This window comes from Heptranchias perlo, unplaced genomic scaffold (assembly GCF_035084215.1).
Source record: "Heptranchias perlo isolate sHepPer1 unplaced genomic scaffold, sHepPer1.hap1 HAP1_SCAFFOLD_521, whole genome shotgun sequence".
Taxonomy (NCBI): Eukaryota; Metazoa; Chordata; class Chondrichthyes; order Hexanchiformes; family Hexanchidae; genus Heptranchias; species Heptranchias perlo.
This window is the reverse complement of record NW_027139539.1, coordinates 30,001-57,030: the sequence shown is the minus strand read 5'-3', so window position 1 is coordinate 57,030 and position 27,030 is coordinate 30,001. Positions and strand designations below refer to the sequence as shown.

Genomic DNA, 27,030 nt, shown 5'->3' with positions numbered 1-27,030 from the left:
CCGACCCCCCGACCCCCACACCCCGACCCCCCCACCCCGACCCCCCGACCCCCCCCACCCCGACCCCCCCACCCCGACCCCCCCACCCCGACCCCCCGACCCCCCCCACCCCGACCCCCCCACCCCGACCCCCCCCACCCCGACCCCCCCCGACCCCCCCCACCCCGACCCCCCCACCCCGACCCCCCCACCCCCCCCACCCCGACCCCCCCACCCCCCCCACCCCGACCCCCCCCACCCCGACCCCCCCACCCCGATCCACCACCCCGACCCCCCCCCCCCCCCACCCCGACCCCCCCCCCGACCCCCCCACCCCCCCCACCCCGACCCCCCCCACCCCGACCCCCCCACCCCGACCCCACCACCCCGACCCCCCCCACCCCGACCCCCCCACCCCGACCCCACGACCCCGACCCCCCCACCCCCCCCACCCCGACCCCCCCCACCCCGACCCCCCACCCCGACCCCCCCCACCCCGACCCCCCCCCACCCCGACCACCCCACCCCGACCCCCCACCCCGACCCACGACCCCGATCCACCACCCCGACCCCCCCCCACCCCGACCCCCCCACCCCGACCCACGACCCCGACCCACGACCCCGACCCCCCCACCCCGACCCCACCACCCTGACCCCCCCACCCCAACCCCCCCCCACCCCGACCCCCCCACCCCGACCCCCCACCCTGACCCCCCCACCCTGTCCCGCTCTCCCCTCCTCCATGCCCTGGATGCTCTCCCCGGTGTCCTCGTCTCTCTCCCCCTCTCCCCCCCGGTCTCTCCCCCTCTCCCCGCCCCCCGGTCTCTCCCCCTCTCCCCGCCCCCCGGTCTCTCCCCCTCTCCCCCCCGGTCTCTCCCCCTCTCCCCCCCGGTCTCTCCCCCTCTCCCCCCCCCTGCGGCCTCTCTCCTTCTCCCCTGAGCTGACTGTTTCTCTCCCTGTTGTAGATGTGGATATACCCCATCCTGATGAGAAGTCTATCATCACGTACGTGTCCTCTCTGTACGATGCTCTGCCGCGAGTCCCCAACGTAGAGGCAGGAGTCAGAGCGAACGTAAGTTGTGCTGATTGAAGGACTGAGCTCTTGAAATGATCTGGTTCATTAGAGAGGGTGTGTAACGCCTGGCCTGGGTTAACTGGACAGCTTGAGACCGCCGGTTAATACTATCACACTGCTGATTTAGAATATAGATATAGAATCATAGAAAGTTACGGCACAGAAGGAGGCCATTCGGCCCATTGTGTCCGTGCCGGCTGAGAAACGAGCCCCCAGCCTAATCCCACTTTCCCGCACTTGGTCCGTAGCCCTGCAGGTCACGGCTCTTCAGGTGAACATCCAGGTACTTTTTAAATGAGTTGAGGGTTTCTGCCTCTCCCACCCTCTCAGGCAGTGAGTTCCAGACCCCCACCACCCTCTGGGGGAAAACATTCTCCTCAGCTCCCCTCTAATCCTTCTACCAATCACTTTAAATCTATGCCCCCTGGTCACTGACCCCTCCGCTAAGGGAAATCGGTCCTTCCTATCCACTCTATCTCGGCCCCTCATAATTTTATACACCTCAATTAAATCTCAAGCCTCCTCTGTTCCAAGGAAAACAACCCCAGCCTATCCAATCTTTCCTCATAGCTAAAATTCTCCAGCTCTGGCAACATCCTCGTAAATCTCCTCTGCACCCTCTCTAGTGCAATCACATCCTTCCTGTGATGTGGTGACCAGAACTGTACACAGTACTCAAGCTGTGGCCTAACTAGTGTTTTATACAGTTCCAGCATAACCTCCCTGCTCTTATATTCTATGCCTCAGCTAATAAAGGAAAGTATTCCAGATGCCTTTTTAACCACCTTATCTACCTGTCCTGCGACCTTCAGGGATCTGTGGACATGCACTCCAAGGTCCCTCACTTCCTCTACACCTCTCAGTATCCTCCCATTTATTGTGTATTCCCTTGCCTTGTTTGCTCTCCCCAAATGCATTACCTCACACTTCTCCGGATTGAATTCCATTTGCCACTTTTCTGCCCACCTGACCAGTCCATTGATATCTTCCTGCAGTCTACAGCTTTCCTCCTCACTATCAATCACACGGCCAATTTTTGTATCATCTGCAAACTTCTTGATCATCTCCCGACATTTAAGTCCAAATCATTAATCTATACCACAAAAAGCAAGGGACCTCGTACTGAGCCCTGCGGAACCCCACTGGAAACAGCCTTCCAGTCACAAAAACACCCGTCGACCATTACCCTTTGCTTCCTGCCATTGAGCCAATTTTGGATCCAATTTGCCACATTCCCTTGGATCCCATGGGCTTTTACTTTTTTGATCAATCTGCCATGTGGGACCTTGTCAAAAGCCTTGTTAAAATCCATGTAGACTACATCAATTGCGCTACCCTCATCGATCCTCCTTGTCACCTCCTCAAAAAATTCAGTCAAGTTAGTCAGACACGACCTTCCCTTAACAAATCCGTGCTGACTGTCCTTAATTAATCCGTGCCTTTCTAACTGACTATTTATCCTGTCCCTCAGAATTGATTCCAATAATTTGCCCACCACCGAGGTTAGACTGACTGGCCTGTAATTACTCAGTCTATCCCTCGCTCCCTTTTTAAACAATGGTACAACGTTAGCAGTCCTCCAATCCTCCGGCACCACGCCTGTATCCAGTGAAGTTTGGAAAATGATGGTCAGAGCCTCCGCTATTTCCTCCCTGGCTTCTTTTAACAGCCTGGGATACATTTCATCCGGCCCTGGTGATTTATCCACTTTCAAAGATGCTAATCCCCTTAATACTTCCTCTCTCACCATGTTTATCCCATCCAATATTTCACACTCCTCCTCCTTAACTACAATCCCTGTATCATCCCTCTCCTTTGTGAAGACAGATGCAAAGTATTCATTAAGAACCAGACCCACATCTTCCACCTCCACACACAGTTTACCTTTTTGGTCTCTGATAGGCCCGACTCTTTCCTTAGTTATCCTCCTGCTCTTAATGTATTTATAAAACATCTTTGGGTTTTCTTTGATTTTACCTGGTAATATTTTTTCATGCCCTCTCTCTGCTTTCCTAATTTCCTTTTTAATTTCACCCCTGCACTTTGTTTACTGCTCTAAGCTTTCCGTAGTATTGAGTTCCCGGTGTCTATCAGAGGCTTTCTTTCACTGCCTTTTATCTTACCCTGTCTGCTCCTTGATATCCAGGGGGCTCTCGATTTGGCAGCCCCTCCCTTTTTCTTTGTGGGAACATGTTTACTCTGAACCCCTTGAATCTCCCCTTTGAATGTCTCCCACTGCTCTGACACTGATTTACCTTCAAGTAGCTGTTTCCAGTCCATTTTTGCTAAATCACTTCTCCGTTTAGTAAAATTGGCCTTTGCCCAGTTTGGAACTTTAACTCCTGCTCTGTCTTGGTCCTTTTCCATAACAATGCTAAAACTAACTGTATTATGATCACTACCACCAAAATACTCTCCCACTGCTCCTCCTTCCACCTGCCCCTCTTCATTTCCTGGAACTAAATCCAGAGCTGCCCCCTCTCATTGGATTTGCTACGTACTGGCTAAAAAAGTTCTCCTGAATGCAATCAGAAGATTGTAGGTTTGGCTCCTACCTGGCTCGCCAATTTTCTTTGGAGCAGAGGAGGCTGAGGGGAGACTTGATTGAGGTGTGTACAAAATTATGAGGGGCCCAGATAGAGTAGACAGGAAGTACCTGTTTCCCCTAGCGGAGAGTTCAAGAACTAGAGGACATAGATTTAAGCTGATTGGCGGAAGGATTAGAGGGGACATGAGGAAAACTTTTTTACCCAGAGGGTGGTGGGTGTATGGAATTCACTGCCCGAATTGGTGGTAGAGGCAGGGACCCTCAACTCTTTTAAAAAGTACCTGGACCTGCACCTAAAGTGCTGTAAGCTGCAGGGCTACTGACCGGGTGCTGGAAGGTGGGATTAGAATGGGCACCTGGTTGTTCTTCGAGCCGGCGCGGACACGATGGGCCGAATGGCCCCTTCTGTGCTGTATCTTTTCTTTGGTTCTCTGGTTCTAGAGAGAGGAGGGAGAGAGAGAGGGGAAGGAGGGAGAGAGAAAGGGGAGGGAGGGGGAGAGAGAGAGAGGGGAAGGGAGGGAGAGAGAGAGAGGGGAAGAGGGGAAGGGAGGGAGAGAGAGAGAGAGAGGAAGGGAGGGAGAGAGAGAGGAAGGGAGGGAGAGAGAGAGGGGAAGGGAGGGAGGGAGAGAGAGAGGGGAAGGGAGGGAGGGAGAGAGAGAGGGGAAGGGAGGGAGAGAGAGAGAGAGGGGAAGGGAGGGAGAGAGAAAGGGGAGGGAGGGAGAGAGAGAGAGAGGGGAAGGGAGGGAGAGAGAGAGAGGGGAGGGAGGGAGAGAGAGAAAGGGGAAGGGAGGGAGAGAGAGAGAGAGAGGGGAAGGGAGGGAGAGAGAAAGGGGAGGGAGGGAGAGAGAGAGAGAGAGGGGAAGGGAGGGAGAGAGAGAGAGGGGAGGGAGGGAGAGAGAGAAAGGGGAAGGGAGGGAGAGATGGGGGAGGGAGGGAGAGATGGGGGAAGGAGGGAGAAAGAGAGGAAAGGGAGGGAGGTGGAGAGGGAGAGAGAGGAAAGGGAGGGAGAGGGAGAGAGAGGAAAGGTAGGGAGAAGGAGAGGGGGAGGGAGAGAGAGGGGGGAGGGAGAGAGAGGGGGGAGGGAGAGAGAGGGGGGAGGGAGAGAAGGGGAAAGGAGAGAGAGAGGGAAGGGAGAGGGAGGGGGGAGGGAGAGAGAGAGGGGGAGGGAGAGAGAGAGAGGGGGATGGATGGTGAGGGAGAGAGAGAGAGGGTGAGGGAGGGTGAGGGAGAGAGAGAGGGGGAAGGAGGGGGAGGGACAGAGAGAGTGGGAGGGAGGGAGAGGGAGAGAGAGAGTGGGGAGGAGGGAGGGAGAGAGATAGGGGACATGAGTCATAGAGTCATAAAGTCATAGATTTATACGGCACGGATAGAGGCCCTTCGGCCCATCGTGTCCGCGCCGGCCATCAGCCCTGTCTACTCTAATCCCATATTCCAGCATTTGGTCCGTAGCCTTGTATGCTATGGCATTTCAAGTGCTCATCCAAATGCTTCTTGAATGTTGTGAGGGTTCCTGCCTCCACAACCCTCTCAGGCAGTGAGTTCCAGACTCCAACCACCCTCTGGGTGAAAAAGTTCTTTCTCAAATCCCCTCTAAACCTCCCGCCTTTTACCTTGAATCTATGTCCCCTTGTTATAGAAAAACTTTTTTACCCAGAGGGTGGTGGGTGTATGGAATTCACTGCCCGAATTGGTGGTAGAGGCAGGGACCCTCAACTCTTTTAAAAAATACCTGGACCTGCACCTAAAGTGCTGTAAGCTGCAGGGCTACTGACCGGGTGCTGGAAGGTGGGATTAGAATGGGCACCTGGTTATTCTTCGAGCCGGCACGGACACGATGGGCCAAATGGCCCCCTTCTGTGCTGTATCTTTTCTATGGTTCTAATTGAAGAATTCTGCGCCCTCTGTACCCTTCACACTGTTTGTATCCCAGTTAATATTCGGGTAGTTGAAATCCCCGACTATTACTGCCCTATTGTTTTTGCACTTCTCAGAAATTTGCCTCCATATTTGCTCCTCTATCTCCCTCTCACTGTTTTGGGGGTCTCTCGTACACTCCCAGCAGTGTGACTGCCCCTTGTTTCTTCTTTAGCTCATGATTTACATGCAATGGTGCAATTACACTGCATTGCCCCCTGAATTCAGTGGGTTGTCACTAATCTCTTTTTTAATCGAACCCTCTGGTCTTTAACTGCAGGAGATCGAGCTGAGGTGGCAGGAATATTACGAGCTGGTCACGCTGCTCCTGCAGTGGATTCGCCATCACATTGTCATGTTTGAGGAGAGGAAGTTCCCCACGAGCTACGAGGAGATGGAGGTGAAAAAACACACGGGTTAAATTGGCCCAATCTGTTCACCCATGTAACACGGGAGGGACACGGAAGGTGTAGGGAAAGTGATCCCAGTACACGTTATATGTGAAACTGATCCCAGTACACATTACATGTGAAACTGATCCCAGTACACGTTACATGTGAAACTGATCCCGGTACACGTTATATGTGTAACTGATCCCGGTACACGTTATATGTGTAACTGATCCCAGTACACGTTATATGTGAAACTGATCCCAGTACACGTTATATGTGTAACTGATCCCAGTACACGTTATATGTGTAACTGATCCCAGCACACGTTATATGTGTAACTGATCCCAGTACACGTTATATGTGTAACTGATCCCAGTACACGTTATATGTGTAACTGATCCCGGTACACGTTATATATGTAACTGATCCCAGTACACGTTATATGTGTAACTGATCCCGGTACACGTTATATGTGTAACTGATCCCAGTACACGTTATATGTGTAACTGAGCTCAGTACACGTTACATGTGAAACTGATCCCAGTACACGTTATATGTGTAACTGATCTCAGTACACGTTACATGTGTAACTGATCCCAGTACCTGTTATATGTGTAACTGATCCCAGTACACGTTATATGTGTAACTGATCCCAGTACACGTTATATATGTAACTGATCCCAGTACACGTTATATGTGTAACTGATCCCAGTACACGTTATATGTGAAACTGATCCCGGTACACGTTATATGTGTAACTGATCCCAGTACACGTTATATGTGTAACTGATCCCAGTACCTGTTATATGTGTAACTGATCCCAGTACCTGTTATATGTGTAACTGATCTCAGTACACGTTACATGTGTAACTGATCCCAGTACCTGTTATATGTGTAACTGATCTCAGTACACGTTACATGTGTAACTGATCCCAGTACACGTTATATATGTAACTGATCCCAGTACACGTTATATGTGTAACTGATCCCAGTACACGTTATATGTGTAACTGATCCCAGTACCTGTTATATGTGTAACTGATCCCGGTACACGTTATATGTGTAACTGATCCCGGTACACGTTATATGTGTAACTGATCCCGGTACACGTTATATGTGTAACTGATCCCAGTACACGTTACATGTGTAACTGATCCCAGTACCTGTTATATGTGTAACTGATCTCAGTACATGTTATATGTGTAACTGATCCCAGTACACGTTATATGTGAAACTGATCCCAGTACACGTTATATATGAAACTGATCCCGGTACACGTTATATGTGTAACTGATCCCGGTACACGTTATATGTGTAACTGATCCCAGTACACGTTATTTGTGTAACTGATCCCAGTACACGTTATATATGTAACTGATCCCAGTACACGTTATATGTGTAACTGATCGCAGTACACGTTATATGTGTAACTGATCCCAGTACACGTTATATGTGTAACTGATCCCAGTACACGTTATTTGTGTAACTGATCCCAGTACACGTTATATATGTAACTGATCCCAGTACACGTTATATGTGTAACTGATCCCAGTACACGTTATATGTGTAACTGATCCCAGTACCTGTTATATGTGTAACTGATCCCGGTACACGTTATATGTGTAACTGATCCCGGTACACGTTATATGTGAAACTGATCCCAGTACACGTTATATGTGTAACTGATCCCAGTACACGTTACATGTGTAACTGATACCAGTACCTGTTATATGTGTAACTGATCTCAGTACACGTTATATGTGTAACTGATCCCGGTACACCTATATGTGTAACTGATCCCGGTACACGTTATATGTGTAACTGATCCCAGTACACGTTATATGTGAAACTGATCCCAGTACACGTTATATGTGTAACTGATCCCGGTACACGTTATATGTGTAACTGATCCCAGTACACGTTATATGTGAAACTGATCCCAGTACACGTTATATGTGTAACTGATCGCAGTACACGTTATATGTGTAACTGATCCCAGTACACGTTATATGTGTAACTGATCCCAGTACACGTTATTTGTGTAACTGATCCCAGTACACGTTATATATGTAACTGATCCCAGTACACGTTATATGTGTAACTGATCCCAGTACACGTTATATGTGTAACTGATCCCAGTACACGTTATATGTGAAACTGATCCCAGTACACGTTATATGTGTAACTGATCCCGGTACACGTTATTTGTGTAACTGATCCCAGTACACGTTATATGTGTAACTGATCCCGGTACACGTTATATGTGAAACTGATCCCAGTACACGTTATATGTGTAACTGATCCCAGTACACGTTACATGTGTAACTGATACCAGTACCTGTTATATGTGTAACTGATCCCAGTACCTGTTATATGTGTAACTGATCCCAGTACCTGTTATATGTGTAACTGATCTCAGTACACGTTACATGTGTAACTGATCCCAGTACCTGTTATATGTGTAACTGATCTCAGTACACGTTACATGTGTAACTGATCCCAGTACACGTTATATGTGTAACTGATCCCAGTACACGTTATATGTGTAACTGATCCCAGTACCTGTTATATGTGTAACTGATCCCGGTACACGTTATATGTGTAACTGATCCCGTTACACGTTATATGTGTAACTGATCCCGGTACACGTTATATGTGTAACTGATCCCAGTACACGTTACATGTGTAACTGATCCCAGTACCTGTTATATGTGTAACTGATCTCAGTACATGTTATATGTGTAACTGATCCCAGTACACGTTATATGTGAAACTGATCCCAGTACACGTTATATATGAAACTGATCCCGGTACACGTTATATGTGTAACTGATCCCGGTACACGTTATATGTGTAACTGATCCCAGTACACGTTATTTGTGTAACTGATCCCAGTACACGTTATATATGTAACTGATCCCAGTACACGTTATATGTGTAACTGATCGCAGTACACGTTATATGTGTAACTGATCCCAGTACACGTTATATGTGTAACTGATCCCAGTACACGTTATTTGTGTAACTGATCCCAGTACACGTTATATATGTAACTGATCCCAGTACACGTTATATGTGTAACTGATCCCAGTACACGTTATATGTGTAACTGATCCCAGTACCTGTTATATGTGTAACTGATCCCGGTACACGTTATATGTGTAACTGATCCCGGTACACGTTATATGTGAAACTGATCCCAGTACACGTTATATGTGTAACTGATCCCAGTACACGTTACATGTGTAACTGATACCAGTACCTGTTATATGTGTAACTGATCTCAGTACACGTTATATGTGTAACTGATCCCGGTACACCTATATGTGTAACTGATCCCGGTACACGTTATATGTGTAACTGATCCCAGTACACGTTATATGTGAAACTGATCCCAGTACACGTTATATGTGTAACTGATCCCGGTACACGTTATATGTGTAACTGATCCCAGTACACGTTATATGTGAAACTGATCCCAGTACACGTTATATGTGTAACTGATCGCAGTACACGTTATATGTGTAACTGATCCCAGTACACGTTATATGTGTAACTGATCCCAGTACACGTTATTTGTGTAACTGATCCCAGTACACGTTATATATGTAACTGATCCCAGTACACGTTATATGTGTAACTGATCCCAGTACACGTTATATGTGTAACTGATCCCAGTACACGTTATATGTGAAACTGATCCCAGTACACGTTATATGTGTAACTGATCCCGGTACACGTTATTTGTGTAACTGATCCCAGTACACGTTATATGTGTAACTGATCCCGGTACACGTTATATGTGAAACTGATCCCAGTACACGTTATATGTGTAACTGATCCCAGTACACGTTACATGTGTAACTGATACCAGTACCTGTTATATGTGTAACTGATCCCAGTACACGTTATATGTGAAACTGATCCCAGTACACGTTATATGTGTAACTGATCCCGGTACACGTTATTTGTGTAACTGATCCCAGTACACGTTATATATGTAACTGATCCCAGTACACGTTATATGTGTAACTGATCGCAGTACACGTTATATGTGTAACTGATCCCAGTACACGTTATATGTGTAACTGATCCCAGTACACGTTATTTGTGTAACTGATCCCAGTACACGTTATATATGTAACTGATCCCAGTACACGTTATATGTGTAACTGATCCCAGTACCTGTTATATGTGTAACTGATCCCGGTACACGTTATATGTGTAACTGATCCCAGTACCTGTTATATGTGTAACTGATCCCGGTACACGTTATATGTGTAACTGATCCCAGTACACGTTATATGTGTAACTGATCCCAGTACACGTTATATGTGTAACTGATCCCAGTACCTGTTATATGTGTAACTGATCCCGGTACACGTTATATGTGTAACTGATCCCGGTACACGTTATATGTGAAACTGATCCCAGTACACGTTATATGTGTAACTGATCCCAGTACACGTTACATGTGTAACTGATACCAGTACCTGTTATATGTGTAACTGATCTCAGTACACGTTATATGTGTAACTGATCCCGGTACACCTATATGTGTAACTGATCCCGGTACACGTTATATGTGTAACTGATCCCAGTACACGTTATATGTGAAACTGATCCCAGTACACGTTATATGTGTAACTGATCCCGGTACACGTTATATGTGTAACTGATCCCAGTACACGTTATATGTGAAACTGATCCCAGTACACGTTACATGTGTAACTGGTCCCACTACACGTTATATGTGTAACTGATCCCAGTACACGTTACATGTGAAACTGATCCCAGTACATGTTATATGTGTAACTGATCCCAGTACACGTTACATGTGTAACTGATCCCAGTACACGTTATATGTGAAACTGATCCCAGTACACGTTATATGTGTAACTGATCCCGGTACACGTTATATGTGTAACTGATCCCAGTACACGTTATATGTGAAACTGATCCCAGTACACGTTACATGTGTAACTGATCCCAGTACACGTTATATGTGAAACTGATCCCAGTACACGTTATATGTGAAACTGATCCCAGTACACGTTATATGTGTAACTGATCCCGGTACACGTTACATGTGAAACTGAGCCCGGTACACATTATATGTGTAACTGATCCTGGTACACGTTACATGTGTAACTGATCCCGGTACACGTTATATGTGTAACTGATCCCGGTACCTGTTATATGTGTAACTGATCCCGGTACACGTTATATGTGTAACTGATCCCGGTACACGTTATATGTGTAACTGATCCCAGTACCTGTTATATGTGTAACTGATCCCGGTACACGTTATATGTGTAACTGATCCCAGTACCTGTTATATGTGTAACTCATCCCAGTACACGTTATATGTGAAACTGATCCCGGTACACGTTATATGTGAAACTGATCCCAGTACATGTTATATGTGAAACTGATCCCAGTACACGTTATATATGTAACTGATCCCAGTACACGTTATATGTGAAACTGATCCCAGTACACGTTATATTTGAAACTGATCCCAGTACCTGTTATATGTGTAACTGATCCCAGTACGCGTTATATGTGAAACTGATCCCGGTACACGTTATATGTGTAACTGATCCCAGTACACGTTATATGTGTAACTGATCCCAGTACCTGTTATATGTGTAACTGATCTCAGTACACGTTATATGTGTAACTGATCCCAGGACACGTTACATGTGAAACTGATCCCAGTACACGTTATATGTGTAACTGATCCCAGGACACGTTACATGTGAAACTGATCCCGGTACACGTTATATGTGTAACTGATCCCAGTACCTGTTATATGTGTAACTGATCCCGGTACACGTTATATGTGTAACTGATCCCAGTACACGTTATATATGTAACTGATCCCAGTACACGTTATATGTGTAACTGATCCCAGTACCTGTTATATGTGTAACTGATCTCAGTACACGTTACATGTGTAATTGATCCCAGTACCTGTTATATGTGTAACTGATCTCAGTACATGTTATATGTGTAAATGATCCCAGTACCTGTTATATGTGAAACTGATCCCAGTACACGTTATATGTGTAACTGATCCCGGTACACGTTACATGTGAAACTGAGCCCGGTACACATTATATGTGTAACTGATCCTGGTACACGTTACATGTGTAACTGATCCCGGTACACGTTATATGTGTAACTGATCCCGGTACCTGTTATATGTGTAACTGATCCCGGTACACGTTATATGTGTAACTGATCCCGGTACACGTTATATGTGTAACTGATCCCAGTACCTGTTATATGTGTAACTGATCCCGGTACACGTTATATGTGTAACTGATCCCAGTACCTGTTATATGTGTAACTCATCCCAGTACACGTTATATGTGAAACTGATCCCGGTACACGTTATATGTGAAACTGATCCCGGTACACGTTATATGTGAAACTGATCCCAGTACACGTTATATGTGTAACTGATCCCAGTACACGTTATATGTGTAACTGATCCCAGTACCTGTTATATGTGTAACTCATCCCAGTACACGTTATATGTGAAACTGATCCCGGTACACGTTATATGTGAAACTGATCCCGGTACACGTTATATGTGAAACTGATCCCAGTACATGTTATATGTGAAACTGATCCCAGTACACGTTATATATGTAACTGATCCCAGTACACGTTATATGTGAAACTGATCCCAGTACACGTTATATTTGAAACTGATCCCAGTACCTGTTATATGTGTAACTGATCCCAGTACGCGTTATATGTGAAACTGATCCCGGTACACGTTATATGTGTAACTGATCCCAGTACACGTTATATGTGTAACTGATCCCAGTACCTGTTATATGTGTAACTGATCTCAGTACACGTTATATGTGTAACTGATCCCAGGACACGTTACATGTGAAACTGATCCCAGTACACGTTATATGTGTAACTGATCCCAGGACACGTTACATGTGAAACTGATCCCGGTACACGTTATATGTGTAACTGATCCCAGTACCTGTTATATGTGTAACTGATCCCAGTACCTGTTATATGTGTAACTGATCCCAGTACACGTTATATATGTAACTGATCCCAGTACACGTTATATGTGTAACTGATCCCAGTACCTGTTATATGTGTAACTGATCTCAGTACACGTTACATGTGTAATTGATCCCAGTACCTGTTATATGTGTAACTGATCTCAGTACATGTTATATGTGTAAATGATCCCAGTACCTGTTATATGTGAAACTGATCCCAGTACACGTTATATGTGTAACTGATCCCGGTACACGTTACATGTGAAACTGAGCCCGGTACACATTATATGTGTAACTGATCCTGGTACACGTTACATGTGTAACTGATCCCGGTACACGTTATATGTGTAACTGATCCCGGTACCTGTTATATGTGTAACTGATCCCGGTACACGTTATATGTGTAACTGATCCCGGTACACGTTATATGTGTAACTGATCCCAGTACCTGTTATATGTGTAACTGATCCCGGTACACGTTATATGTGTAACTGATCCCAGTACCTGTTATATGTGTAACTCATCCCAGTACACGTTATATGTGAAACTGATCCCGGTACACGTTATATGTGAAACTGATCCCGGTACACGTTATATGTGAAACTGATCCCAGTACACGTTATATGTGTAACTGATCCCAGTACACGTTATATGTGTAACTGATCCCAGTACCTGTTATATGTGTAACTCATCCCAGTACACGTTATATGTGAAACTGATCCCGGTACACGTTATATGTGAAACTGATCCCGGTACACGTTATATGTGAAACTGATCCCAGTACATGTTATATGTGAAACTGATCCCAGTACACGTTATATATGTAACTGATCCCAGTACACGTTATATGTGAAACTGATCCCAGTACACGTTATATTTGAAACTGATCCCAGTACCTGTTATATGTGTAACTGATCCCAGTACGCGTTATATGTGAAACTGATCCCGGTACACGTTATATGTGTAACTGATCCCAGTACACGTTATATGTGTAACTGATCCCAGTACCTGTTATATGTGTAACTGATCTCAGTACACGTTATATGTGTAACTGATCCCAGGACACGTTACATGTGAAACTGATCCCAGTACACGTTATATGTGTAACTGATCCCAGGACACGTTACATGTGAAACTGATCCCGGTACACGTTATATGTGTAACTGATCCCAGTACCTGTTATATGTGTAACTGATCCCAGTACCTGTTATATGTGTAACTGATCCCAGTACCTGTTATATGTGTAACTGATCCCAGTACCTGTTATATGTGTAACTGATCCCAGTACACGTTATATGTGTAACTGATCCCAGTACACGTTATATATGTAACTGATCCCAGTACACGTTATATGTGTAACTGATCCCAGTACCTGTTATATGTGTAACTGATCTCAGTACACGTTACATGTGTAATTGATCCCAGTACCTGTTATATGTGTAACTGATCTCAGTACATGTTATATGTGTAAATGATCCCAGTACCTGTTATATGTGTAACTGATCTCAGTACACGTTACATGTGTAACTGATCCCAGTACACGTTATATGTGAAACTGATCCCAGTACACGTTATATGTGTAACTGATCCCGGTACACGTTATATGTGTAACTGATCCCAGTACACGTTATATGTGAAACTGATCCCAGTACACGTTACATGTGTAACTGATCCCAGTACACGTTATATGTGAAACTGATCCCAGTACACGTTATATGTGTAACTGATCCCGGTACACGTTATATGTGAAACTGATCCCAGTACACGTTACATGTGTAACTGATCCCAGTACACGTTATATGTGAAACTGATCCCAGTACACGTTATATGTGTAACTGATCCCGGTACACATTATATGTGTAACTGATCCCGGTACACGTTACATGTGTAACTGATCCCGGTACACGTTATATGTGTAACTGATCCCGGTACCTGTTATATGTGAAACTGATCCCAGTACACGTTATATGTGTAACTGATCCCGGTACACGTTATATGTGAAACTGATCCCAGTACACGTTACATGTGTAACTGATCCCAGTACACGTTATATGTGAAACTGATCCCAGTACACGTTATATGTGTAACTGATCCCGGTACACGTTATATGTGTAACTGATCCCGGTACACGTTATATGTGTAACTGATCCCAGTACCTGTTAGATGTGTAACTGATCCCGGTACACGTTATATGTGTAACTGATCCCAGTACCTGTTATATGTGTAACTCATCCCAGTACACGTTATATGTGAAACTGATCCCGGTACACGTTATATGTGAAACTGATCCCGGTACACGTTATATGTGAAACTGATCCCAGTACACGTTATATGTGTAACTGATCCCAGTACCTGTTATATGTGTAACTGGTCCCAGTACACGTTATATGTGAAACTGATCTCAGTACACGTTACATGTGTAACTGATCCCAGTACACGTTATATGTGTTACTGATCCTGGTACACGTTATATGTGAAACTGATCCCAGTACACGTTATATGTGTAACTGATCCCGGTACACGTTATATGTGTAACTGATCCCAGTACACGTTATATGTGTAACTGATCCCGGTACACGTTATATGTGTAACTGATCCCAGTACACGTTATATGTGTAACTGATCCCGGTACACGTTATATGTGTAACTGATCCCGGTACACGTTATGTGTGTAACTGATCCCAGTACACGTTATTTGTGTAACTGATCCGAGTACACGTTATATGTGTAACTGATCCCGGTACACGTTATATGTGTAACTGATCCCGGTACACGTTATATGTGTAACTGATCCCGGTACACGTTATTTGTGTAACTGATCCCAGTACACGATATATGTGTAACTGATCCCAGTACACGTTACATGTGAAACTGATCCCAGTACACGTTATATGTGTAACTGATCCCAGTACACGTTATATGTGTAACTGATCCCAGGACACGTTACATGTGAAACTGATCCCAGTACACGTTATATGTGTAACTGATCCCGGTACACGTTATATGTGTAACTGATCCCAGTACACGTTATATCTGTAACTGATCCCGGTACACGTTATATGTGTAACTGATCCCAGTACCTGTTATATGTGTAACTGATCCCAGTACACGTTATTTGTGTAACTGATCCCGGTACACGTTACATGTGTAACTGATCCCAGTACACGTTATATGTGTAACTGATCCCAGTACACGTTATTTGTGTAACTGATCCCAGTACACGTTATATGTGTAACTGATCCCAGTACACGTTATATGTGTAACTGATCGCAGTACACGTTATATGTGTAACTGATCCCAGTACACGTTATTTGTGTAACTGATCCCAGTACACGTTATATGTGTAACTGGTCCCAGTACACGTTATATGTGTAACTGATCCCAGTACACGTTATATGTGTAACTGATCCCAGTACACGTTATATGTGTAACTGATCCCGGTACACGTTATATGTGAAACTGGTCCCAGTACACGTTATATGTGTAACTGATCCCAGTACACGTTATTTGTGTAACTGATCCCAGTACACGTTATATGTGTAACTGGTCCCAGTACACGTTATATGTGTAACTGATCCCGGTACACGTTATATGTGTAACTGATCCCAGTACACGTTACATGTGTAACTGATCCCGGTACACGTTATATATGTAACTGATCCCAGTACACGTTATATGTGAAACTGATCCCAGTACACGTTATATGTGAAACTGATCCCAGTACACGTTATATGTGAAACTGATCCCAGTACACGTTATATGTGAAACTGATCCCAGTACCTGTTATATGTGAAACTGATCCCAGTACACGTTATATGTGAAACTGATCCCAGTACACGTTACATGTGAAACTGATCCCAGTACACGTTATATGTGTAACTGATCCCAGTACCTGTTATATGTGAATCTGATCCCAGTACACGTTAATGATCCAAGTCCCTGCAGAATGGGCGTGTGATTCTCATATGAATTTCAATCTAGATCAGTGTGAGGAGGTGCATTTTGGTGGGAAGAATAAGGAGGCCTCACACTGCTCGGATAATAAGAGTCTAAATGGGGTAGAGGAGCAGAGGGATCTGGGGGTTCAGATACACAAATCACTAAAAGTAGTGACGCAGGTTAATAAGGCTGTTTAAAAAAAGCAAATCAATCACTGGGGTTCATTCCTAGAGGGATAGAATTAAAAAGCAGGGAAGTTATGAACCTTGTATAGAACCTTGGTTAGACCACACTTGGAGCAATGAGCACAGTTCTGGTCTCCATATTATAGAAAGGATATAGAGGCACTGGAGAAGGTGCAAAAAAGATTCACAAGGATGATACCAGGACTGAGAGGATATACTGATCAGGAAAGGCTGAACAGGCTGGGGTTATTTTGTGAAATGTGGAACTCTCTCCCACAAGGAGTAGTTGAGGTGAATAGTGTAGATACATTAAAGGGGAAGCTGGATAAACACATGATGGAGAAAGGAATAGAAGGATTTGCTGATAGGGTGAGATGGAGTAGGGAGGGAGGAGGCTCGAGTGGAACATAAACACTGGGATAGACCAGTTGGGCCGAATGGCCTGTTTCTGTGCTGTAGACTCGATGTGATTCGATGTTCGATGTGTAACTGATCCCAGTACCCGTATATCTGTAACTGATCCCAGTACCCGTATATCTGTAACTGATCCCAGTATCCATACATACCTTTGACTGATCCCAGGACCTGTTACACCTGGAACTGGTTCCAGTAACTCTTGTATCTATAACTGATTGCAGTCCGGGTATATATCGTAACTGATCCAAGTACCTGTTATATCTGTAAGAATCCCCTGGACCTGATGGCCGACATCCGAGGGTTCTAAAAGAGGTGGTTGCAGAGATAGTGGATGCATTGGTTGTGATCGTCCAGAATTCCCTAGATTCTGGAACGGTCCCAGTGGATTGGAAGGTAGCAAATGTATTCCCGCTATTCAAGAAAGGAGGGAGAGAGAAAACAGGGAACGTCAGGCCAGTTAGACCGACATCAGTCATCGGGAAAATGCTGGAATCCATTACAAGGGGAACCAGTGGATGGAGTATATTTGGATTTTCAAAAGGCATTCGATAAGGTAGAATCATAGAATCATAAAAGGTTGTTACACAAGATAAGGGCTCATGGGGTTGGGGGTAATTGATTAGCATGGATAGAGGATTGGTTAAAGGACAGAAAACAGAGAGTAGGGATAAACAGGTCACTCTCAGGTTGGCAGGCTGTAACTAGTGGGGTACCTCAAGGATCAGTGCTTGGGCCTCAGCTATTTACAATCTATATTAATGACTGAAATGAAGGGACCGAGTGTAATGTATCCAAGTTTGCTGACGATACAAAGCTTGGTGGGAAAGTAAGCTGTGAGGGGGACACAAAGAGTCTGCAAAGGGATATAGGCAGGTTAAGTGAGTGGGCAAGAAGGTGGCAGATGGAGTATAATGTGGGGAAATGTGAGGTTATTCACTTTGGTAGGAAGAATAGAAAAACAGAATATTTTTTAAATGGTGAGAAACTATTAAATGTTGGTGTTCAGGGAGATTTGGGTGTCCTCGTACAAGAAACACAGAAAGTTAACATGCAGGTACAGCAAGCAATTCGGAAAGAAAATGGCATGTTGGCCTTTATTGCAAGGGGTTTGGAGTACAAGAGTGAGGAAGTCTTACTATAGTTGTACAGAGCATTGGTGAGACCTCACCTGGAGTACTGTGTACAGTTTTGGTCTCCTTATCTAAAGAAGGATATACTTGCCTTAGAGGCGGTGCAACGAAGGTTCACTAGATTAATTCCTGGGATGAGAGGGTTGTCCTATGAGGAGAGATTGAGTAGAATGGGCCGATACTCTCTGGAGTTTAGAAGAATGAGAGGTGATCTCATTGAAACATGTAAGATTCTGAGGGGGCTTGACAGGGTAGATGCTGAGAGATTGTTTCCCCTGGCTGGAGAGTCTGGAACTAGGGGGCATAGTCTCAGGATAAGGGGTCGGCCATTTAAGACTGAGATGAGGAGGAATTTCTTCACTCAGAGGGTTGTGAATCTTTGGAATTCTCTACCCCAGAGGGCTGTGGACGCTGAGTCATTGAATATATTCAAGGCTGAGATCGATAGATTTTTGGACTCTCGGGGAATCAAGGGATATGGGGATCGGGCGGGAAAGTGGAGTTGAGGTCGAAGATCAGCCATGATCTGATTGAATGGCGGAACAGGTTCGAGGGGCTGAATGGCCTACTCCTGCTCCTATTTCTTATGCTCTTATGTAACTGATCCCAGTACCTGTTATATCTGGCACTGATCCCTATACCCGTGTATGTATGTAACATAGTACCATGACAATATTAATATCTGGGATTGTTACAGGTCCTCTGGAGACAGTTCCTGAAATTTAAAGAATCAGATTTACCCAGTAAAGAGGTTGACAAAAACCACAGCAAAACAGTCTTCAAATCCTTGGAGGTGAGTTGTTCCGTTACTGGGAAGTTTTGTGTTCATTGGTGTTGGTGAGTCTCATCTGTATTTCTGCATCCATCTGTCTCTGACTGTAACACTGCCCCCATGTCTCTGACTGTAACACAGTTTGTCTCTGACTGTAACACTGCCCCCGTGTCTCTGACTGTAACACCGCCCCCATGTCTCTGACTGTAACACAGTTTGTCTCTGACTGTAACACTGCCCTCATGTCTCTGACTGTAACACAGTTTGTCTCTGACTGTAACACTGCCCCCATGTCTCTGACTGTAACACTGTCCCCGTGTCTCTGACTGTAACACCGCCCCCATGTCTCTGACTGTAACACTGTTTGTCTCTGACTGTAACACTGCCCCCGTGTCTCTGACTGTAACACTGTCCCCGTGTCTCTGACTGTAACACCGCCCCCATGTCTCTGACTGTAACACTGTTTGTCTCTGACTGTAACACTGCCCCCGTGTCTCTGACTGTAACACTGTCCCCGTGTCTCTGACTGTAACACTGTCCCCGTGTCTCTGACTGTAACACTGTCCCCGTGTCTCTGACTGTAACACAGTTTGTCTCTGACTGTAACACTGTCCCCGTGTCTCTGACTGTAACACAGTTTGTCTCTGACTGTAACACCGCCCCCATGTCTCTGACTGTAACACTGTTTGTCTCTGACTGTAACACTGCCCCCGTGTCTCTGACTGTAACACTGTCCCCGTGTCTCTGACTGTAACACTGTCCCCGTGTCTCTGACTGTAACACAGTTTGTCTCTGACTGTAACACTGTCCCCGTGCCTCTGACTGTAACACTGTCCCCGTGCCTCTGACTGTAACACTGTTTGTCTCTGACTGTAACACTGTCCCCGTGTCTCTGACTGTAACACTGTTTGTCTCTGACTGTAACACTGTCCCCGTGTCTCTGACTGTAACACTGTCCCCGTGTCTCTGACTGTAACACTGTCCCCGTGTCTCTGACTGTAACACAGTTTGTCTCTGACTGTAACACTGTCCCCGTGCCTCTGACTGTAACACTGTCCCCGTGCCTCTGACTGTAACACTGTTTGTCTCTGACTGTAACACTGTCCCCGTGTCTCTGACTGTAACACTGTTTGTCTCTGACTGTAACACTGCCCCTGTGTCTCTGACTGTAACACTGCCCCCATGTCTCTGACTGTAACACTGTCCCCGTGTCTCTGACTGTAACACTGTCCCCGTGCCTCTGACTGTAACACAGTTTGTCTCTGACTGTAACACTGCCCCCGTGTCTCTGACTGTAACACTGTTTGTCTCTGACTGTAACACTGCCCCCATGTCTCTGACTGTAACACCGCCCCCATGTCTCTGACTGTAACACTGTTTGTCTCTGACTGTAACACTGCCCCCGTGTCTCTGACTGTAACACTGTTTGTCTCTGACTGTAACACTGCCCCCGTGTCTCTGACTGTAACACCGCCCCCATGTCTCTGACTGTAACACTGTTTGTCTCTGACTGTAACACTGCCCCCGTGTCTCTGACTGTAACACTGTCCCCGTGTCTCTGACTGTAACACTGCCCCCGTGTCTCTGACTGTAACACTGTCCCCGTGTCTCTGACTGTAACACTGCCCCTGTGTCTCTGACTGTAACACTGCCCCCGTGTCTCTGACTGTAACACTGCCCCCGTGTCTCTGACTGTAACACTGTCCCCGTGTCTCTGACTGTAACACTGCCCCTGTGTCTCTGACTGTAACACCGCCCCCATGTCTCTGACTGTAACACTGTTTGTCTCTGACTGTAACACTGCCCCCGTGTCTCTGACTGTAACACTGTTTGTCTCTGACTGTAACACTGCCCCCATGTCTCTGACTGTAACACTGTTTGTCTCTGACTGTAACACTGTCCCCGTGTCTCTGACTGTAACACTGCCCCTGTGTCTCTGACTGTAACACTGCCCCCATGTCTCTGACTGTAACACTATTTGTCTCTGACTGTAACACAGTTTGTCTCTGACTGTAACACTGCCCCCATGTCTCTGACTGTAACACTGCCCCCATGTCTCTGACTGTAACACTGCCCCCGTGTCTCTGACTGTAACACTGCCCCCATGTCTCTGACTGTAACACTGCCCCCATGTCTCTGACTGTAACACTGCCCCCGTGTCTCTGACTGTAACACTGCCCCCGTGACTCTGACTGTAACACTGCCCCCATGTCTCTGACTGTAACACTGCCCCCGTGTCTCTGACTGTAACACTGCCCCCGTGCCTCTGACTGTAACACCGCCCCCATGTCTCTGACTGTAACACCGCCCCCATGTCTCTGACTGTAACACCGCCCCCATGTCTCTGACTGTAACACTGTTTGTCTCTGACTGTAACACTGCCCCCATGTCTCTGACTGTAACACTGCCCCTGTGTCTCCGACTGTAACACCGCCCCCATGTCTCTGACTGTAACACCGCCCCCATGTCTCTGACTGTAACACTGCCCCCGTGTCTCTGACTGTAACACTGCCCCCATGTCTCTGACTGTAACACTGTTTGTCTCTGACTGTAACACCGCCCCCATGTCTCTGACTGTAACACTGCCCCCATGTCTCTGACTGTAACACCGCCCCCATGTCTCTGACTGTAACACTGTTTGTCTCTGACTATAACACTGCCCCTGTGTCTCCGACTGTAACACTGCCCCCGTGTCTCTGACTGTAACACCGCCCCCATGTCTCTGACTGTAACACTGCCCCCATGTCTCTGACTGTAACACTGCCCCTGTGTCTCCGACTGTAACACCGCCCCCATGTCTCTGACTGTAACACTGTTTGTCTCTGACTGTAACACCGCCCCCATGTCTCTGACTGTAACACTGTTTGTCTCTGACTGTAACACCGCCCCCATGTCTCTGACTGTAACACTGCCCCCGTGTCTCTGACTGTAACACTGCCCCCGTGTCTCTGACTGTAACACTGCCCCCATGTCTCTGACTGTAACACTGTTTGTCTCTGACTGTAACACCGCCCCCATGTCTCTGACTGTAACACTGTTTGTCTCTGACTGTAACACCGCCCCCATGTCTCTGACTGTAACACCGCCCCCATGTCTCTGACTGTAACACTGCCCCTGTGTCTCTGACTGTAACACTGCCCCCGTGTCTCTGACTGTAACACTGCCCCCGTGTCTCTGACTGTAACACTGCCCCCGTGTCTCTGACTGTAACACCGCCCCCGTGTCTCTGACTGTAACACTGCCCCCGTGTCTCTGACTGTAACACCGCCCCCATGTCTCTGACTGTAACACTGTTTGTCTCTGACTGTAACACTGCCCCCGTGTCTCTGACTGTAACACTGCCCCCGTGTCTCTGACTGTAACACCGCCCCCATGTCTCTGACTGTAACACTGCCCCCGTGTCTCTGACTGTAACACAGTTTGTCTCTGACTGTAACACTGCCCCCGTGTCTCTGACTGTAACACCGCCCCCATGTCTCTGACTGTAACACAGTTTGTCTCTGACTGTAACACTGTCTGTGTGTTGTAGGGTGCTGTACAGGAGGGACACCTGAAGGTTCCTGTGGGGTACCACCCCATTGACGTAGAAAAGGAATGGGGAAAGCTTCACGTCTCAATCCTGGAGCGGGAAAGGGTTCTGCGCAGTGAGTTTGAGCGGTGAGTGTTTCTGGGAGTCTGCGGCTGCTCCACGATTCGATTGTCCAGCTGACCATCAGGCAACTTTATAAACTCTGAGAATGAGTCAACGGGAGGAGGGGCTGCTCTCTCCAGATGTGAGGATAGGGGGTGGCTGCTCTCACCAGATGTGAGGATGAGAGGGGGCTGTTCTCTCCAGATGTGAGGATGAGGGAGGCTGCTCTCACCAGATGTGAGGATGAGGGGCTGCTCTCTCCAGATGTGAGGATGAGGGGCTGCTCTCCCCAGATGTGAGGATGAGGTGCTGCTCTCTCCAGATGTGAGGATGAGGGGCTGCTCTCCCCAGATGTGAGGATGAGGGGCTGCTCTCCCCAGATGTGAGGATGAGGGGCTGCTCTCCCCAGATGTGAGGATGAGGGGCTGATCTCTCCAGATGTGAGGATGAGGTGCTGCTCTCTCCAGATGTGAGGATGAGGGGCTGCTCTCCCCAGATGTGAGGATGAGGGGCTGCTCTCCCCAGATGTGAGGATGAGGGGCTGCTCTCCCCAGATGTGAGGATGAGGGGCTGATCTCTCCAGCTCAAGCTTCCACTCCATTCCCCGTAGATTCCATTTTATGCATTATTCCGTACAGTCTGAAGAACCAAAGAAACTCCAGCACAGAAGGAGGCCATTCAGGCCATTTTGTCTCTGCCAGCTCTTTGCTGGTGCAATCCCATAATAATCCCACTGCCCCTCTCTCCCCATCGCCCTGTATCAATCCCATAATAATCCCACTGCCCCTCTCTCCCCATCGCCCTGTATCAATCCCATAATAATCCCACTGCCCCTCTCTCCCCATCGCCCTGTATCAATCCCATAATAATCCCACTGCCCCTCTCTCCATCGCCCTGTATCAATCCCATAATAATCCCACTGCCCCTCTCTCCCCATCGCCCTGTATCAATCCCATAATAATCCCACTGCCCCACTCTCCCCATCGCCCTGTATCAATCCCATAATAATCCCACTGCCCCTCTCTCCCCATCGCCCTGTATCAATCCCATAATAATCCCACTGCCCCTCTCTCCCCATCGCCCTGTATCAATCCCATAATAATCCCACTGCCCCTCTCTCTCCCCATCGCCCTGTATCAATCCCATAATAATCACACTGCCCCTCTCTCCCCATCGCCCTGTATCAATCCCATAATAATCCCACTGCCCCTCTCTCCCCATCGCCCTGTATCAATCCCATAATAATCCCACTGCCCCTCTCTCCCCGTCGCCCTGTATCAATCCCATAATAATCCCACTGCCCCTCTCTCCCCATCGCCCTGTATCAATCCCATAATAATCCCACTGCCCCTCTCTCCCCATCGCCCTGTATCAATCCCATAATAATCCCACTGCCCCTCTCTCCCCATCGCCCTGTATCAATCCCATAATAATCCCACTGCCCCTCTCTCCCCATCGCCCTGTATCAATCCCATAATAATCCCACTGCCCCTCTCTCCCCGTCGCCCTGTATCAATCCCATAATAATCCCACTGCCCCACTCTCCCCATCGCCCTGTATCAATCCCATAATAATCCCACTGCCCCTCTCTCCCCGTCGCCCTGTATCAATCCCATAATAATCCCACTGCCCCTCTCTCCCCGTCGCCCTGTATCAATCCCATAATAATCCCACTGCCCCTCTCTCCCCATCGCCCTGTATCAATCCCATAATAATCCCACTGCCCCTCTCTCCCCGTCGCCCTGTATCAATCCCATAATAATCCCACTGCCCCTCTCTCCCCATCGCCCTGTATCAATCCCATAATAATCCCACTGCCCCTCTCTCCCCGTCGCCCTGTATCAATCCCATAATAATCCCACTGCCCCTCTCTCCCCGTCGCCCTGTATCAATCCCATAATAATCCCACTGCCCCTCTCTCCCCGTCGCCCTGTATCAATCCCATAATAATCCCACTGCCCCTCTCTCCCCGTCGCCCTGTATCAATCCCATAATAATCCCACTGCCCCTCTCTCCCCGTCGCCCTGGATCTCCCTCTGATTTCAGGATTGATTTCTGCCGATTCTATTGCTCGATATTCCGTCCTGTCTTTATTCAGGGCGGTTCATGTTTCTCAGATGCTCCAATCAGGACCCTCACGGGGTGTAAACATGTTCCGTTGCCCAGAGGTTGCGGTCGGAATGTTGCTCAGCGTATCGCCTGAGACACGAGATGGCGAATCCACTCCGTGCTTCAGCCCACACAGATTGAGAGTGCGCTGAGCCTCCTGACCAGTGATGTGGTGACCCAGACCTCAGGAACGTTTTTCACCAAAGATCATTAATGAAACTTAACAGTGTGGGAATTGCGGGTAAAACCTGGGAATGGATAAGAAATTGACGGAAGGTCAGGAAACAGCAAGTACAGGATAGAGTGTCGGGCGGGGGGAGGGAGGGAGTCGGGAGTGGGAGCAAGTATTGAGTGAGGGGGGAGGTACTGAGTGAGGAGGGAGTGGCTCAAAGAGTGATGTGGGAGACAGGGGCTTCGATTCATGGGGCACTGGCACCAGTACTGGGGAAAGAGGGAGCTGTTCCACTGGGACGGGCTTCACTTAAACCAGGCTGGGATCAGCGTTCTGGCGAATCGAATAACTGGGGCTGTAGATAGAGATTTAAACTAAAAACGGGAGGGGGTCAGGTGGGGGGAAATTTAGAAATCGAATGAGAAAAGTTAAGACAACAGAGCAGTGTGGTGATTTGGGTAAAGATAAACAGAGAGCGGCAGGAAGGGACAGAGAGTTTAACGATAATAGAGCAACAACAAGTAAGGTCAAAGCAGGAAAAAATGGTAAAAAGTCAAAATTAAAGGCTCTTTATCTGAATGCACGGAGCATTCGTAACAAGAGAGAGGAATTAATGGCACAAATAGAGATAAGTGGGTTTGATCCTGGAGCCATTACACAGACATGGTTACAAAGTGACCAAGGTTGGGAACTAAATATTCCAGGGTACATGATGTTCCGAAAATACAGGCAGAATGGAAAGGGAGGGGGTGCAGCCCTGATAATAAAGGATGAGATAAGGAGAGTGGTGAGAAAGGGTCTCGGCTCGGAGGATCAGGAAGTAGAATCAGTCTGGGTGGAAATAAGAAATAACAAGGGGCAGAAAACACTGGTGGGAGCAGTTTATAGGCCCCCGAATAGTGGCTACACCATTGGACAGAGTATTAATCATCAAATAATAGGAGCTTGTAACAAAGGTAATGCAGTCATCATGGGGAACTTTAATCTTCATATAGACTGGGCAAATCAAATTGGCAAAAGTAGTTTGGAGGATGAGTTCATGGAATGTATTCGAGACGGTTTCCTAGAGCAAAACGTCATGGAACCAACCAGGGAACAGGCTATTTTAGAGCTTGTATTGTGTAATGAGACAGGGTTAATTAGTAATCTCACAGTAAAAGAACCTCTGGGGAAGAGCGATCATAATATGACAGAATTTCACATTGAGTTTGAAAGTAACGTACTTAAGTCAGAAACTGGAGTCTTAAATTAAATAAAGCCAATTACATGGATCTGAGGGGTGAGTTATCAAAGGTAGATTGGGGAATTAAATTAAAGGGTTTGACAGTTGAAAATCAATGATGAACATTTAAAGAAATATTTCAATATTTTCAATAAATATACATTCCATTGAGAAATAAAAACTCCACGGGAAAAGTGACCCACCCATGGCGAACTAAAGGAGTTAAGGAGAGTATTAGATTGAAAGAAGAGGCCTACAATGTTACCAAGAAGAGTAATAAGCCTGGGGATTGGGAGAGTTTTAGAAACCAACAAAAGACGACCATAAAATTGATAAAAAGGGAGAAAATAGATTATAATAATAAACTAGCAAGAAATATAAAAACGGATTGTAAGAGCTTCTACAAGTATGTAAAAAGGAAGAGAGCAGCAAAAGTAAACGTTGGTCCCCAAAGGCTGAGACAGGAGAAATTATAATGGGGAATCAGGAAATGGCAGATGCGTAA

At 46.7% G+C, this 27,030-nt stretch overlaps 1 protein-coding gene across 1 annotated transcript in view; it reads left to right on the top strand.

Moving 5' to 3' along the window:
• Window positions 1-27,030, top strand: part of LOC137314899 (plectin-like) — a gene marked incomplete at both ends in the record, with an annotated part of 82,528 nt that overhangs the window by 26,992 nt on the left and 28,506 nt on the right. The window contains 4 exon segments of the mRNA XM_067979920.1: window positions 945-1,051; window positions 5,797-5,916; window positions 19,317-19,412; window positions 22,921-23,048. Of these exon segments, the coding sequence (XP_067836021.1) occupies window positions 945-1,051; window positions 5,797-5,916; window positions 19,317-19,412; window positions 22,921-23,048 (451 nt within the window).